Consider the following 15341-nt stretch of genomic DNA (forward strand, 5'->3'; position numbering starts at 1 on the left):
GCAAGCAAACAGTTGGTATATTGAAAGTCTGGATGATCCACATTGTCCCAGAGTAGAGCAAAATAGACAGGAATTTACTAAAAGTTTGCTATGAGCTATAGTGGGTTCTCAAATACAGCAAGCCTCTCGAAACAAGCACAGCCAGTGAACACACACCCAAGTCACATACCAGTACGGCACACAGAGCGAAAGTGTAGGACTTGCTCACTGTATGGCTCCTGGCTGCACATACACTATATGAAAGGGAGATTACCAACTCGCAAGTTGGTGCTATAGAAACAAGCAGTAAATTGCTGGGCAGTGAGCCAAAACACCGGTCAACAAGTTAGGGAGAGCCAGGTAGCAGGAGCATGCACTTACCAACGAGCAGTGTGAACGAGCAGCGTTATGAGCCCGTCCTCCCAAATTAGGTTCCACCGTCCACCTGTGGTGTGTGCACATGCGTGTGTGTGCAAGGCTGCTAAAATTAAGTAAACTTAAAATCAAGAGAGAGAGAGAAAGAGACTGAAGTAGAAGTAGAGGAAGAGCGGCCTTCATTACCACTCATATTGAGTTCAGACGGGAAGACAGGCAGACGTGTGTTTGAAGCCTGAGTGTCCTCTCCTCTCTGTGTACTTAATAATGGACACGCTGAGCTCTCTCCCTCCTTATCTCTCTCATCCCTCCATCTTCTATTGTTCTGAATGGGTCAGGAGAAGAAGAAAAAATATCTGAGAGTATGAGAGGGTTTGAGGTGATGTGTGTGTCACATCAGTCTCTGTGTTTGTAAAACACCTTAGATCAACCCATTCACTTCCCTATAGGACCAGACTGAATTTGTGGGGGAAGTTTTGCCAATTGGCTCCCTTCATGTTCAATAGCAGTATTCTGTTTGACTTTAATTGATCCCATGTCTGTTTTATTTCAAATTACTTTATGGAGACTCTGCCAACACACATTCTGTCTTACCTACATTTACATTTTACCTTTTGGTCATTTAGCAGACACTCATATCCAAAGCCACTTGCAGTCAGTGCACTCAACTAAGGTTTCTACATCTAGTCTTCCTCAATGGTGTGGTGTTAGCATCTCTACTCCACCCCTCACTACATGGAAAAGCACTCTGGACTAGGAAGCTAATAGAAGGTAATGGACATATAATTCCACCTGATGGTCTACAAAAGCACTGGCATCTATTGTGTTATAGGTACAGTACTGTGTTATTCTGTGTGACTAGAAGAGCTAAAATACCCCAGCCATGAAAGGGTTTTCTAAGGACACACACCATACTTATACAGCCTAGTGGTGTTTAACTTTGATGAAGTGTGCCCTGGGTGTTTTCAGGAAAGAGGGTTTTAGTTTGGGGCTGAGAGCACTGAGAGTATGAAAAGGTCAGAGTACTACATTTACATTAACATTTTAGTCATTTAGCAGACGCTCTTATCCAGAGCGACTTACAGTTAGTGAATACATCTTTTTTTTTTTACTGGCCCCCCGTGGGAATCGAACCCACAACCCTGGCGTTGCAAACGCCATGCTCTATCAACTGAGCTACATCCCTGCCGGCCATTCCCTCCCCTACCCTGGACGACGCTGGGCCAATTGTGCGCCGCCCATGAGTCTCCCGGTCACGGCTGGCTGCGACAGAGCCTGGATACTACTCTGTTGCTTTTCTAAAACAGCTTCAAGGCATTCCACTCCAACCATCTGACCATACTGCCATCTAGTGCAATACCTTTTATTTATGTGACGGTTATTATGATTGTTTATTTTTTATTTTTGAGAGCATTAGGTGTGTGTGTGTCTGTGCATGTGCATACATGTGCATCTGTGTTTGCATGCGTTCATGGTTGTGTCTGTGTGTGTGCGTTCGTGTGTGTGTGTGTGTGTGTGTGTGTGTGTGTGTGTTGTAGTGTTGCAGGGTATACCGAAACTTCTGTACTTTTTCAATACTAGAACATGAAAAATGTTATTTTTATTTTTTTTTTATTTTACGTTCGGTACTTCTGTCAAAAGTGTTGATTGTATAATTGATTCATTAATGCATACATTTATTTTATGTTAATGAATTTAAAATATGTCCACCGATTGAACAGAGTAGTAACTGAGTTTATCTGTTTGGATCAAGTGCCATTCTGTGATTTTGTCTAATATGCCTTGTTTTTTGCCCATGTATCATTTTGGTATTGAGTATTGTGATATTAAACCTTTGTATCGCGACAACACTAGTGTGTGGCTGGGTATCAGTTCTAGAATGATGGATGACTGCTCCCAGAAATCCCCATACTGGTATCAGGTTAACAAAAGCTGTGAGAGAAGTCTAACAATCCAAAATGGACCCTGAAAAAGAGAGGAAAAAGGTCAGGGAAGAAAAAGAGGGTGAGGGGGCAGGAAAAGAGGGAGGGCGGGGATGAATAGAGAAAGGGGTGAAGAAAAAGAGTGAGGGCTAGAAAAGGAGGGTGACGGGAAAAGCGAGAAGGAGGGAGGGTTATTAGAGAGAGAGAGCAAGAGGTCTCTGGGATGGGGCACGACTGTATTGAGCTAGCTGCGTCCAATTCATCAGTAATGTCTGGGCTGGCAGTCAGAGGCAACGTCCGAAATGGCACCCTAATTCCTAAATAGTGCAATACTTTTGACAAGATCCCTGTGAAGTCTGGTCAAAGGTAGTGCACTATAAAGGGTGCCATTAGAGAGGCAACCCCTGGTATTCTTAGCATAGGAGTGGCAGAACATCTGATCAAGGGGGAAAAGTGTGTTTTAGTTGTTTCATGTCGCTCTTTTTTCTTTCCCTTTTTGTCTCAACATTAAAACACACATCTGGAGCTAGTCAGTGACCCTGGAGGAAAGAGGGAGTGAGAAGAGGAGAAAGGGATGTGCAGGGAAGGGGAATATAGAAGAGAGAGGGATGGACAGAGGAGATAAGTAGAGAGCAGTGATATGGTGACTAGTATGACAGGAACAATAAATATGATACAGGGAAAGAGACAAAAGAGAAGGGTGGGGGTATCACTGTAGCCCCTACGGGGGGTCACTGTACTACAGCTATGGCAGGCACATCTCCATCACCCCGGCAACAGGGGGAACTATTTGTCCTCTATCCACAGACCACTTGATCCAGACACACCCTTATATCCCTCTGCCTTTTGCTGTGGGTGTTGGTGATTATTTTTCTCCCCGCCAGTAAACCTTTTTTCACCTCAGCAAACTGCTCAATACTGAAAGTATGCATTTTGTATGAGGGGCTTTAGTTTGCTCAAATGTGTTATTGGATTATGGCTTCCCAGAGAACATTCTATTATTTATGAATTAAATTGGGAGCCTCTCCTCCCTTCCCAGTGACTTGGGCCCTGAACTAATAAAGCAGAGGAGAGGGAGAACAGAGAGGAGAAATGTTCAACGCTTCAATGTCACCTTGCGTTTTCTTTGGTAAAACCCCACAGACGATACAAGCAGGCACACACACACACACAGATAGGAGAGGTCATCCTCTCCAACTCATTGAGTGTGTAATGAGCCATGTTTGTAGAGTTGTACAGGCTGTAAACTCCCAGACCACTTAGCGCTGCACCTCTGCTACCTGAGAACAACACTGTCCTCCTGCTTAGAGGGAGTAGAGGTGATGGAGTGTGCGTGTGTGAGAGAGAGAGAAAGACAGAGTGTGCACATGTGCATGTTTGTGTATAAATGTATTTGATTGCGGAAGAAGATTTCTGCCGATACCATGGAGCTTTTTGAATGGGGCCTGGTTTATACAGGTTATGTAACATTGAATAAAGAAAATGAACTGAAGCACAAAAGGAGCTACAGCTGTGTGTGTGGGCAGCATCAGAGACATTGGTGGATGGCCATTCATCAGGTGGCCATTGTCTTCTGGGCAGAGAGGCTTCTGAGTAATACAGAGGCTGAGTCCCAAATGGCACCCTATTCCCTTATAGTGCACTACTTTTGACCAGGGCCCATGTGGTAGTAACACTCTATGTGGAATAAGGTGATATTTGGGACTCACACAGAGATTCACAACCCAGAGAAAGGGGTGGTTCATTGTAGATGGGTTAGCTGATAACGTCATGAAAACGATGTGCACGCTTCCATGGGGCATAAGTCAGCGTGTTTTGTGATTCTGGATGGCCAGATAGCTAGCAAGAATGACAAGCAACTGCCATGTGGGGAAGTGGCTCGTTTCATCTTGTTCTTGATATCATGTCTTGTTTTGAGGTGTTTTGACTGATTTCAGGTCAATGCTGATATGGCAAGAAATGTGCTAGCTAGCTATCCAACAACTGTAACGATGTATTTGAGAGACAACAAGTGCTCATTGTGCAAATGTATTTATGTTTCTAGTAAACACTGGAGACGAAATATAGCTTACATGTTGTCAACAATCTAAGCCAAAATAGTCTGTTTTGCAGTATGGTTGCGCATGCGACGGTTTTGTTGCCAAACAACCAACCCCTCAATACCACACTCTCTATACCAGACTACCAGGAAATGCCTTGTGGATCAGACAGAAATAAACTCAGAACATTCAGAGCCGAATTTGAACCAGTTATGAAATGGTAATGTGGATACAGCATTAGGGTATCTACATGTATGCTACAAAGAACATAAAAATGGTAATAAGCAAATACAGTTGTTTTGCTGTTTTATGGTTAAAGCCACAGTCCTGAGTCTGGGTTTCAGCCCAATGGCTACCCCATCACTTGTTGGGGGGATGGGACTGGGGTAACCACTCACAAATGTATAGACAGAGCTATATTGAAGCTATACAGTGCCAGAAAGTATTCCCACCCCTGGACTTTTTACACATTTTGTTGTGTTACAGCCTGAATTGAAAATGGATTAATGTTTTATTTGTTTGTCACTGGTGTACACACAATACCCCATAATGTCAAAGTGGACTTATGTTTTTTAAATGTTTTTGTCAAAAGGAATCAACCCCTTTGTTATGGCAAGCCTAAATAGATCAAGAGTGAAAATGTGCTTAAAAAGTCACATAATAAGATGCATGAACATGATTTTTGAATGACTACCTCATCTCTGTACCCCACACATACATTTATCTGTAAGGTCCCTAAGTCGACCAGTGAATTTCAAACAAAGAATTGCACCTATTACATTTTTTACATTTTCAGTCATTTAGCAGACGCTCTTATCCAGAGCGACTTACAGTTAGTGAGTGCATACAATTTTTTTTTATTTGTCATACCCCCGTGGGAATCGAACCCACAACCCTGGTGTTGCAAACGCCATGCTCTACCAACTGAGCTACATCCCTGCCGGCCATTCCCTCCCCTATCCTAGACGACGCTGGGCCAATTGTGCGCCGCCCCATGGGTCTCCCGGTCACGGCCGGCTACGACAGAGCCTGGATTCGAACCAGGATCTCTAGTGGCACAGCTAGCACTGCGATGCAGTGCCTTAGACAACTGTGCCATTCGGGAGGTGGATAAAATACCTTCTGAAGGCACTGTAAATTGTTTGATAAAAAATGCACACACACACACACACAGGGGAAATACTGCTCTTTTCCTATAGGACTATATTTTAGACATAGATCAAAGTGAGTTCCTATGTCATAAATCACACTGATTCACAGAGGATCTCCTCCCAGCTTGGTTGATAGAGGCTTGTTACCTGGTGAAGATATAAAGCACACAGACAGCGATGTGTTCCCTTGTTGGTTTTAAAGTTCACTGTCTCTTAAGCCTAATACTTTACAGAATCAGCTGGGAACTGGAAACTATGAGAGAAATATCCAATGAGGTACATTTTAAACAGTGGATATCTGTGATTGGTTTAACACTAACATTTGTGATTAGATTTTACACACTAGTTTATTTCTCTCTCTCTGTTTTGGCTCTACTTCTTTGTATGCTTAGTTTCACCACTGAATTGCTTACCCAGTGTTCTGACTCCTTGTTGTCAGTCATGGAGCTTTTTGTGGTGGCTGTGTATGGATGTTCTATTGGCTCTTGTGTGATGGGTCATTTGTGAAGCAACATTATTCTCTTGGAGTGTGTGTGTGTGTGTGTGTGTTTGTGTGTGTGTGTGTGTGTGTAGCTAGCTTTCAGTACGACCTGGCTAGCTAAAATCCCTGCTAGCTCACGTTAGCTAGCTAGCTTGTTTCAACTCTGATTTGCAAGCTAACATTAGCTAGCTAGCATTCGGGGGCTGACTGTTCTCAAACCTTTATTGTGAAGTGCAAAAATAAATGAAGGGTCCAACTATGGTGGTAATTCATGTCATGTCTGACTACTACAGTACTGCTAGTCTATGTGCTAGCTAACAGCAACAAACTCAGACGAGCTAAACGTGAAATCATCCAGCAGAGATCAGCTTCTCATTAGCTAGCTAACGTTAGTTATTATAGCTATAAAGAATGATGTTTACTGTTGGCAGCAATCTAAGCTTTTTTTGTTATATTTAGCTACCTAGCTAGCTGGCTTTGCAAACGTTAGCTTAGCTAGGTAGCTAGCATCAAGTGTAGGCAATAGAAAAATGGGCATAAAAACAGCTCTAGCTTAGTTTCGAAGAAAGACACCTGAAGCAAATATTTGTATAACTAGCTCCTTGTTCTATCTGTGCCCGTAGTGCCAAAAAACGGACAGAAAGTCCCTCTGTAATTTGACCCCCGCGAGAGAAAGGCCTATAGCACATTTGAAGCCAACATTTCTTGTTAAGATGGCATCTAATGGATACATAACATGCACAGTTTCAGCTACTCCAGAAATTGACATTTCAGGCTAGCTCAGTGCTGCCGCCTCTGATTGAGTATGTTAAGTGGAAGGCTGACCGGGGTACTGCAGGCTAACATTAGCAACAAAAACATTTATTCTGTGTGCAATTTCAAAAATAATCAGTTCAAGGACGTACATCTGGTGTAATAGAAACAATTATTGGTACCATGATTGTCTTCAGGATTTTTTTTTTAGATACACGAAGATTGACCACGATAATTGCTATTTTCCCGTTCACTATAATGGGGGATCCTGTTTTCTGCAAACAATGCCTGCAGTACCACAGTTGGCCTTGAACTTTGTGGCTTCAATGAGAGGAGGCAGTCATTTACACACAAACGCACATTTACATTTACATTTTAGTCATTTAGCAGACGCTCTTATCCAGAGCGACTTACAGTTAGCGCATACATTATTTTATCGAACCCACAACCCTGGTGTTGCAAACGCCATGCTCTACCAACTGAGCTACATCCCTGCCGCCCATTCCCTTCCCTTGTTTGGACGACGCTGGGCCAATTGTGCGCCGCCCCATGGGTCTCCCGGTCGCGGCCGGCTACGACAGAGCCGCACACAAAGCATATATTTTACTATTCTTGTGGGGACCTAAAATGTATTTATATTCAAAATCCTATTTCCCTAAACCTAACCCCTAAACCTAACCCCTAACCTTAACCCTAATCCTAACCCTAATTGTAACCCTAGCCCTAAACCTAACCCCTAAGCCTTGTCCCCACGAGAGGTTGAGGTTGAGATCATGTAAAGCCAGCAATCGATATGCAGTGGATTGTGCGAGTGTGTGTGCTCTCCACTTGAGCCTGAGAAAGTAGTCAGTCAGGACATTTTGTGTGTTATCGATTGCAGGTATTGATCAAGCAGAAGGTCCATTACATTAGCAGATAGGGATTTACCTTTTGCTAAGACCTCTATGTACATGTGAACCTCTGTGTACCTATACGTTGGATTCAAACCTCTGACAGCACTACAATACATTACAGTATTCATACCCAAGCCAACGATACAATCTATGTTATCTGGATTTGGAATGAGATGGTGTGACACTGTACATAGCTCTCAGTCATTGCTTTTCCCATTTTGCCATCTTACTTACAGGCCATTCCTGCTAGACTAGTGATTGTCAGGTCTGTGGGCTGACACTAATTTAGTCCGTTTCGAAGAGCTAGTTGTAATGCAAGCGGTCCTCCAAGAAGGAAAGACCCTATATTGTCGGTCCATTCCGCTGTACCAAAAAAGTACAAAAACAGATTAGAAAACACGGTGCTCAAGTTAGGTAACTCATAAAACTCTCTCTACGATATAATACCTCTAATTGTGCATGTTGGACCTCTCTCTCTCAATAAGAGTTACGCATAGTTTAGACGGTGGGCAGAAATATGAGCGAGAGAGAGAGTTTTGAGTTTTAAAATACCTTTATTGGGTCTGGGAACCCACGACACAATAAACACTCAAACAAACAAAAACATCAAATCTTCCTCCACAGTAACTAAACACAACAACCTCTGAATACCCCATATGCTCATAAACAGGCCAGTGTTATTAACCAGTTTGTAATAGGCAAAGTCAACCCTCAGTCTCACTGCCAACACCCCCTCCAGCATGCCCACCATGTCCACAGACCCCTGTCCCCGAATACTGTTCTTTCGTGTCTTCCAAATTGCTAATTTAACTGCCCCTTCCACAAAGTTAAGTAAGATAACTACATCCCTCCGTCTAAACCTGTACTTTGGTCCAAATATAAACAATTGGGAAGAGAGAACCTCTCCCAGAGCTGAGAACCAACTAGTGATCAGGTCAATCATCCCGACCAACCTGGGACAATGTAAAAACAGATGTGCCAGAGTTTCAGACTCAGCACAGAATGGACACCCCTCCCCAACAGTAGGATCCAGGTGTACCAGATGCATGTTGGTGGCTATAGCTCCATGTATTAGAGAGAGAGAGAGAGTTCCTGTGTCAGTAATGGGAAGCTAGCGCAGAGAGGGGTGTCGAGCCATAAATCTTCTATACCTCCCGCTGAGCTGGGCTCATTGATTAAGTCTGCGGGACCAGGGAGCTCCAAAAAAAAACAATTTTGAAACAATACACTCTGTGTGTATGTGTGTGCTTGCTTGTGTGTGTGCACCAAAATGTACTGAACTGTTACATAAGACTGCAGCATTTCTGGAAGTTTCCCTCCGTAAACTCGACCACTTTTAGAAGTTTGTTGAACAACCCTCTAGGAACCACTTTTTTGGTTACTACATGATTCCATATGTGTTATTTCATAGGTATGATGTCTTCACTATTATTCTACAATGTAGAAAATAGTAAAAATAAAGAAAAACCCTTGAATACGTAGGTGTGTCCAAACTTTTGACTGATACTGCATGTGGACATCCCTTCAAATTACTGGATTTGGCTATTTCAGCCACACCCGTTGCTGACAGGTGTATAAAATTGAGCATACAGCCATGCAATCTCCATAGACACATATTGGCAGTAGAATGGCCTTACTGAAGAGCTCAGTGACTTTCAACGTGGCACCGTCATACGATGACGCCTTTCCAACAAGTCAGTTCGTCAAACCCCGGTCAACTGTAAGTGCTTTTACTGTGAAGTGGAAACGTCTAGGAGCAACAACAGCTCAGCCGCGAAAGTGGAAGGCCACACAAGCTCACAGAACGGGACCGCCGAGTTCTGAAGTGCGTAGCGTGTAAAAATCATCTGTCCTCGGTTTCAACACTTTTTACAGAGTTCCAAACTGTCTCTGGAAGCAATGTCAGCACAATAACTGTTCGTCTGGAGCTTCATGAAATGGGATTCCATGGCTGAGCAGCCAAACCCAAGCCTAAGATCACCATGTGCTATGCCAAGCGTCGGCTGGAGTGGTGTAAAGTGCGCCACCATTGGACTCTGGACCAGTGGAAACATGTTCTCTTGAGTGATGAATGAAGCTTCACCATCTGGCAGTCAGACGGACAAATCTGGGTTTGGTGGATGCCAGGAGAACGCTACCTGCCTAAATGCATAGTGCCAACTGTAGGAATAATGGTCTGGGGCTGTTTTTCATGGTTCGGGTTATGCCCGTTAGTTCCAGTGAAGGGAAATCTTAACGCTACAGAATACAATTAGATTCTAGATGATTCTGAGCTTCCAACTTTGTGGCAACAGTTTGGTGAAGACCCTTTCCTGTTTCAGCATGACAATGCCCCCGTGCACAAAGCGAGGTCCATACAGAAATGGTTTGTCGAGATGGGTGTGGAAGAACTTGACCGGCCTGCACAGAGCCCTGACCTCAAACCCATCGAACACCTTTGGGATGAATTGGAACGCCGACTGCAAGCCAGGCCTAATCGCCCAACATCAGTGCCCGACCTCACTAATGCTCTTGTGGCTAAATGGAAGTCCCCACAGCAATATTCCAACATCTAGTGGAAACTTTCCCAGAAGAGTGGAGGCTGTTATAGCAGCAAAGTGGGGACCAACTCCATATTAATGGCAATGATTTTGGAATGAGATGTTCCGATGAGCAAGTGCCCACATACTTTTGGTCATGTAGTGTATGTTCTCATGTCACGGAATTTAGCATTCTTTGGACATTGAATTTGTGACATATGGCAGAATTTACACAAGTAATAAGTCAATCAACTGTGTGTGTGATTGTCTGTGTAGTTGGTGCCATTGGTTCTGGCTTTTCACCAATAACATATCCCATTTTCAGTCCTCACTAGAGCAGACTCTACAGAATCTGCAATACAGTACAGTACAGGCCATATGTAGCACAGTGAGAAGGTATGGAGTCACCCCTGCGTTCTTGACAAGGTATTGATGAGAGGGATCAATGGTATTCTCTTTTAGCTCAAACACTGCCAGCCACAGAGATCCTATTACATTTTAATATGTAATTCTATGCTCCCAGCCCCATAGGTTCTCTTAGCCTGATGGAAGCCTATCTTAGATCCATGCTAAACCAGGTAGTACCACCAAACACCAGTGAACGTGAGGATCGGAATACTTCCTCTGTCTGTCTTTATCTCTCTTTACCTTGTGGTAGTCTTATTGTGAATTAAATCTTTGTTTTGTGTGCATATGCGTGCGTGTCCAACCAATAATTATCATTGCATTACTTTTTTTATTTTTTTTCTCACAGTGTGTTACACACACATTCTGCAATAACCGCAGGGCTAAAGCAAAACAAACATTTTACAGTACCGAGTTACAGTCAGACAGAAAGGGTGGATAGACAGATTATCATTACATTTATATAAATTTTTATACCTGGGGCTCTTTCAGTTTGATAGACAGACATGCAGAGACAAATAGACACACGCATGCACGCGCACACACACACACACACACACGAGACAGTGGTGGCTGCTGTTTTTCTGCCCAGAATGATAAGCGCTCATTCACCGTCCAGCCAAACTTGACCTCCAGTCTCCCAGACAGAAGAATACCACCCATGGAATTTTAATCAGCTTCTCTCTTATGGAATTAAATTAAATTCTATTGAAATAATTTCCCCCATTCATTTGTAATGTATTTTTATTTGGCTGGTCTGTATTTCCTTGTGCAGGCTTGTGTGTGCATACATATTTTGTTCAGTTCGGCTTCTTGCATAAGCCATTACAATATAATCTGTTTTTTCTTTTTCCTTTTCATTGCTTCCTTCATTCTTCTTTTTTCAAACGTAAGTAGGTTTTCACAGACTGGTTTGTAGGTGGTGTGTGTGTGTGTGTGTGTGTGTGTGTGTGTGTGTGTGTGTGTGTTCTCAGCCCCAAACCAAAACCCTCTTCCCTGAAAACACCCAGTTCATCAAAGTTAAACACTACCAAGCTGTAGAAGTATTGTGTGTGTGTGGCTGCCATCTACAGGTAGAACTGCACCCTGACACCACAGTACATTCCACTCTTGGTAGAAGTTGCCCCAAACCACAGATCTAGGATCAGTTTACCCTTCCCCAATCAGAACCTTATACATGAAATATAAAACTGCCCTTAGATCAGTGTCTATGGGAACTTAATCCTACTCCTCCCTTTGTTATTTCCATATTTTCCCTTTTTTCAACCATTGATTTTCACCATAATATGCTAATACAAGTTCATGAAAGTCATGTGAAATGTAAATTCTCACTATAGTGTATTAATGGCACTTACTAGTTGCCAAACATGATGTGAGTTGATACAGTATTATAGAAGTATAAAATACAGACTATAAAGATAGTGTCTTTTATGAGACAATTTCTCCTTTGTGACAGCATTTCACTCATAGAGATAGAAAGTAATGTTTATATAGTTTTACATCTATGGTCTCACTGAAATTATGAGTGATCATGGTGATAATCTAAAACCAGTCACCTGAAAAGGCCTGTATGGGACAGGGGAATGGAAGATATATGGTTAATTGTCACCTAAGACCAGATCTGGGACCTGTCATTAGAGGAGACAAGTCTGGGACTATAACACTGGATTAAAAGCACTCTCTAGAGCCAGACATTTATGTTCCCATCCCTCACCTTTGTCTTACCCATGGATCATTGTATTTCTCAACCGTTTTGGAAACTACCATTCCGTTTCTCTAAACAATAGCTATAAGAAAATGTAAATCCTTCTCTCCAAGTGAAGTGTAATTCTCTGTCTCTCTATGACAAAGTGATGTGTACTGTATCCCTCTTTCCCTTTACCGCAAAGTCACTATCCCTCTCTCCACTATCCCTCTCTCCTGAGCTGAATGAGATGTCAATCTCTCTCTGTAGCTGAGTCTACTCTCTCCCTCTCTGCAGACCACTTTCCTTCTCTCTATACCTATGCCAAGTCTACTTATTTCCCCTCTCCATCCCTAAATATTATTTCCATTCTCTCTCTCTCTCTCTCTATAGCTGAAGCAAAGTGAGGCGAACGCAGATACCAAAGAGAAGCTGCCCCTACGTCTAAGGATCTTTGAGAAGTTCCCTAATCGACCCCAGATGGTCAAGATCTCCAAGCTGCCCTCTGATTTCACTGTGCCCAGAATCAGGTACCCTAACTGGGATACATCAGGGGGGCAGAAGAAAGGACAGAACTTCTCTGATCTGGGTTCAGGTCAACACATTCTTGATAGTTTAAGAATAGTTTCAAGTTTTATTAGTCGTATGTACGGGATACACATGGTATACATCATCCAATGAAATGCTTACTTGCATGTTCCTTCTCGATAATGCAATCCTTCTCGTTTGTCATGGCACTCTCCCTCAGAAAAGGGCAAGTTGGTTTAAGATAGCCCCCAACACTTCCTATTTTGTTTCTCTGAAATACTGTATCACCACAAAGCCTCTCGGTATGTTTTGGAACCACAATAATAGCAGCTAGCAGCCTCCCTGTATAGGAATGTAATTATGGCATTTCCTCAGAGTAGAAGCCTTGTTTCTACTTTAACAGGTTGAAATACTGAACCTGAAACCCTCTTAGGATGATGCGATATGATGATAAAGTAATCAATTTCATGTTTAATAAGCTGATTAGTGCACAGCTGGGCCCTACCCTCTCGCAGGCCTCCCTCTCTCTCCAGCCCATCACTTTGTCACAATAATCAGTCAGTCGGAATGTGTTTCTGTGTGTGTGTGTGTGTGTGTGTGACAGGGAGAGTTTCATGAAGCAGTTCATCGATCGGCAGCAGCAGGACACCAGTTGTCTGTTCCGCCGCCTCCCTTCCGCCTCCTCCTCTTCCTGTGACCATTCCAAACGATCAGCCATAGAAGACAACAAATATATCGACCAGAAGGTACACACACATACACGCACACACACTCCAACCATCCACAACAAGTACATCGACCTTAAGCCAGAAGGTACACACAATATGTTTGCCTCTCATACACACCCACAAAAAAAAAAAAAAAAAAGATGTTTACCATAGTGATAACACAACATTTTATCTGACGGTTGAAGGATGATCAATATAATACGGGGATGTTTGCTTGCTGCTAGATTAAATGTCTTTGTATTTGATAACACTTGTCATATTTCTCAGATAATTAGTCTGTAACATCTGTTCTACAAAGCTCCGCAGGTCAATATTCAGCATCAGAGCTCGCAACCTCCTGGAGAAGGAAACTACTATCAATAAAATCCTCCGGTAAGAATGATTGATTCATATCCACGCCACCGCCACCACAAGTCTGTTTATGTGACGGAAACATCAGATCTACTATGGCAGTTAGGTCATACCAAATATATACAGTGAGGGAAAAAAGTATTTGATCCCCTGCAGATTTTGTACGTTTGCCCACTGACAAAGAAATTATCAGTCTATAATTTTAATGGTAGGTTTATTTGAACAGTGAAAGACAGAATCACAAACAAAAAAATCCAGAAAGACGCATGTCAAAAATGTTATAAATTGATTTGCATTTTAATGAGGGAAATAAGTATTTGACCCCCTCTTAATCAGAAAGATTTCTGGCTCCCAGGTGTCTTTTATACAGGTAACGAGCTGAGATTAGGAGCACACTCTTAAAGGGAGTGCTCCTAATCTTAGCTTGCTACCTGTATATAATACACCTGTCCACAGAAGCAATCAATCAATCAGATTCCAAACTCTCCACCATGGCCAAGACCAAAGAGCTCTCCAAGGATGTCAGGGACAAGATTGTAGACCTACACAAGGCTGGAATGACCATCGCCAAGCAGCTTGGTGAGAAGGTACAACAGTTGGTGTGATTATTCACAAATGGAAGAAACACAAAATAACTGTCAATCTCCCTCGGCTTGGGGCTCCAGGCAAGATCTCACCTCGTGGAGTTGCAATGATCATGAGAACGGTGAGGAAACAGCCCAGAACTACACGGGAGGATCTTGTCAATGATCTCAAGGCAGCTGGGACCATAGTCACCAAGAAAACAATTAGTAACACACTATGCCGTGAAGGACTGGAATCCTACAGCGCTCAAGAAAGCACATATACAGGCCCGTCTGAAGTTTGCCAATGAACATCTGAATGATTCAGATGGAGAACTGGGTGAAAGTGTTGTGGTCAGATGAGACCAAAATCGAGCTCTTTCACATCAACTCAACTCGCCGTGTTTGGAGGAGGAGGAATGCTGCCTATGACCCCAAGAACACCATCCCCACCGTCAAACATGGAGGTGGAAACATTATGCTTTGGGGGTGTTTTTCTGCTAAGGGGACAGGACAACTTCACCGCATCAAAGGGACGATGGACGGGGCCATGTATCGTCAAATCTTGGGTGAGAACCTCCTTCCCTCAGCCAGGGCATTGAAAATGGGTCGTGGATGGGTATTCCAGCATGACAATGACCCAAAACACACGGCCAAGGCAACAAAGGAGTGGCTCAAGAAGAAGCACATTAAGGTCCTGGAGTGGCCTAGCCAGGCTCCGGACCTTAATCCCATAGAAAATTTGTGGAGGGAGCTGAAGGTTCGAGTTGCCAAACATCAGCCTCGAAACCTTAATGACTTGGAGAGAGGAATGGAACAAATTCCCTCCTGAGATGTGTGCAAACCTGGTGGCCAACTACAAGAAACGTCTGACCTCTGTGATTGCCAACAAGGGTTTTGCCACCAAGTACTAAGTCATGTTTTGCAGAGGGGTCAAATTCTTATTTCCCTCATTAAAATGCAAATAAAT

The 15341-nt window shown here is 43.1% G+C and overlaps 1 protein-coding gene across 3 annotated transcripts in view; it reads left to right on the forward strand.

The window, feature by feature from the left end:
• nalcn (sodium leak channel, non-selective) overlaps positions 1-15341 on the forward strand; it is a 327441-nt gene that overhangs the window by 217155 nt on the left and 94945 nt on the right. For all 3 annotated transcript variants that reach the window (XM_041863638.1, XM_041863654.1, XM_041863648.1), the window contains 3 exons: positions 12595-12731; positions 13334-13475; positions 13756-13829. In XM_041863638.1, the coding sequence (XP_041719572.1) occupies positions 12595-12731; positions 13334-13475; positions 13756-13829 (353 nt within the window). The remainder of the gene's footprint in view (positions 1-12594; positions 12732-13333; positions 13476-13755; positions 13830-15341) is intronic.

This window comes from Coregonus clupeaformis, chromosome 40, assembly GCF_020615455.1.
Source record: "Coregonus clupeaformis isolate EN_2021a chromosome 40, ASM2061545v1, whole genome shotgun sequence".
NCBI lineage: Eukaryota > Metazoa > Chordata > Actinopteri > Salmoniformes > Salmonidae > Coregonus > Coregonus clupeaformis.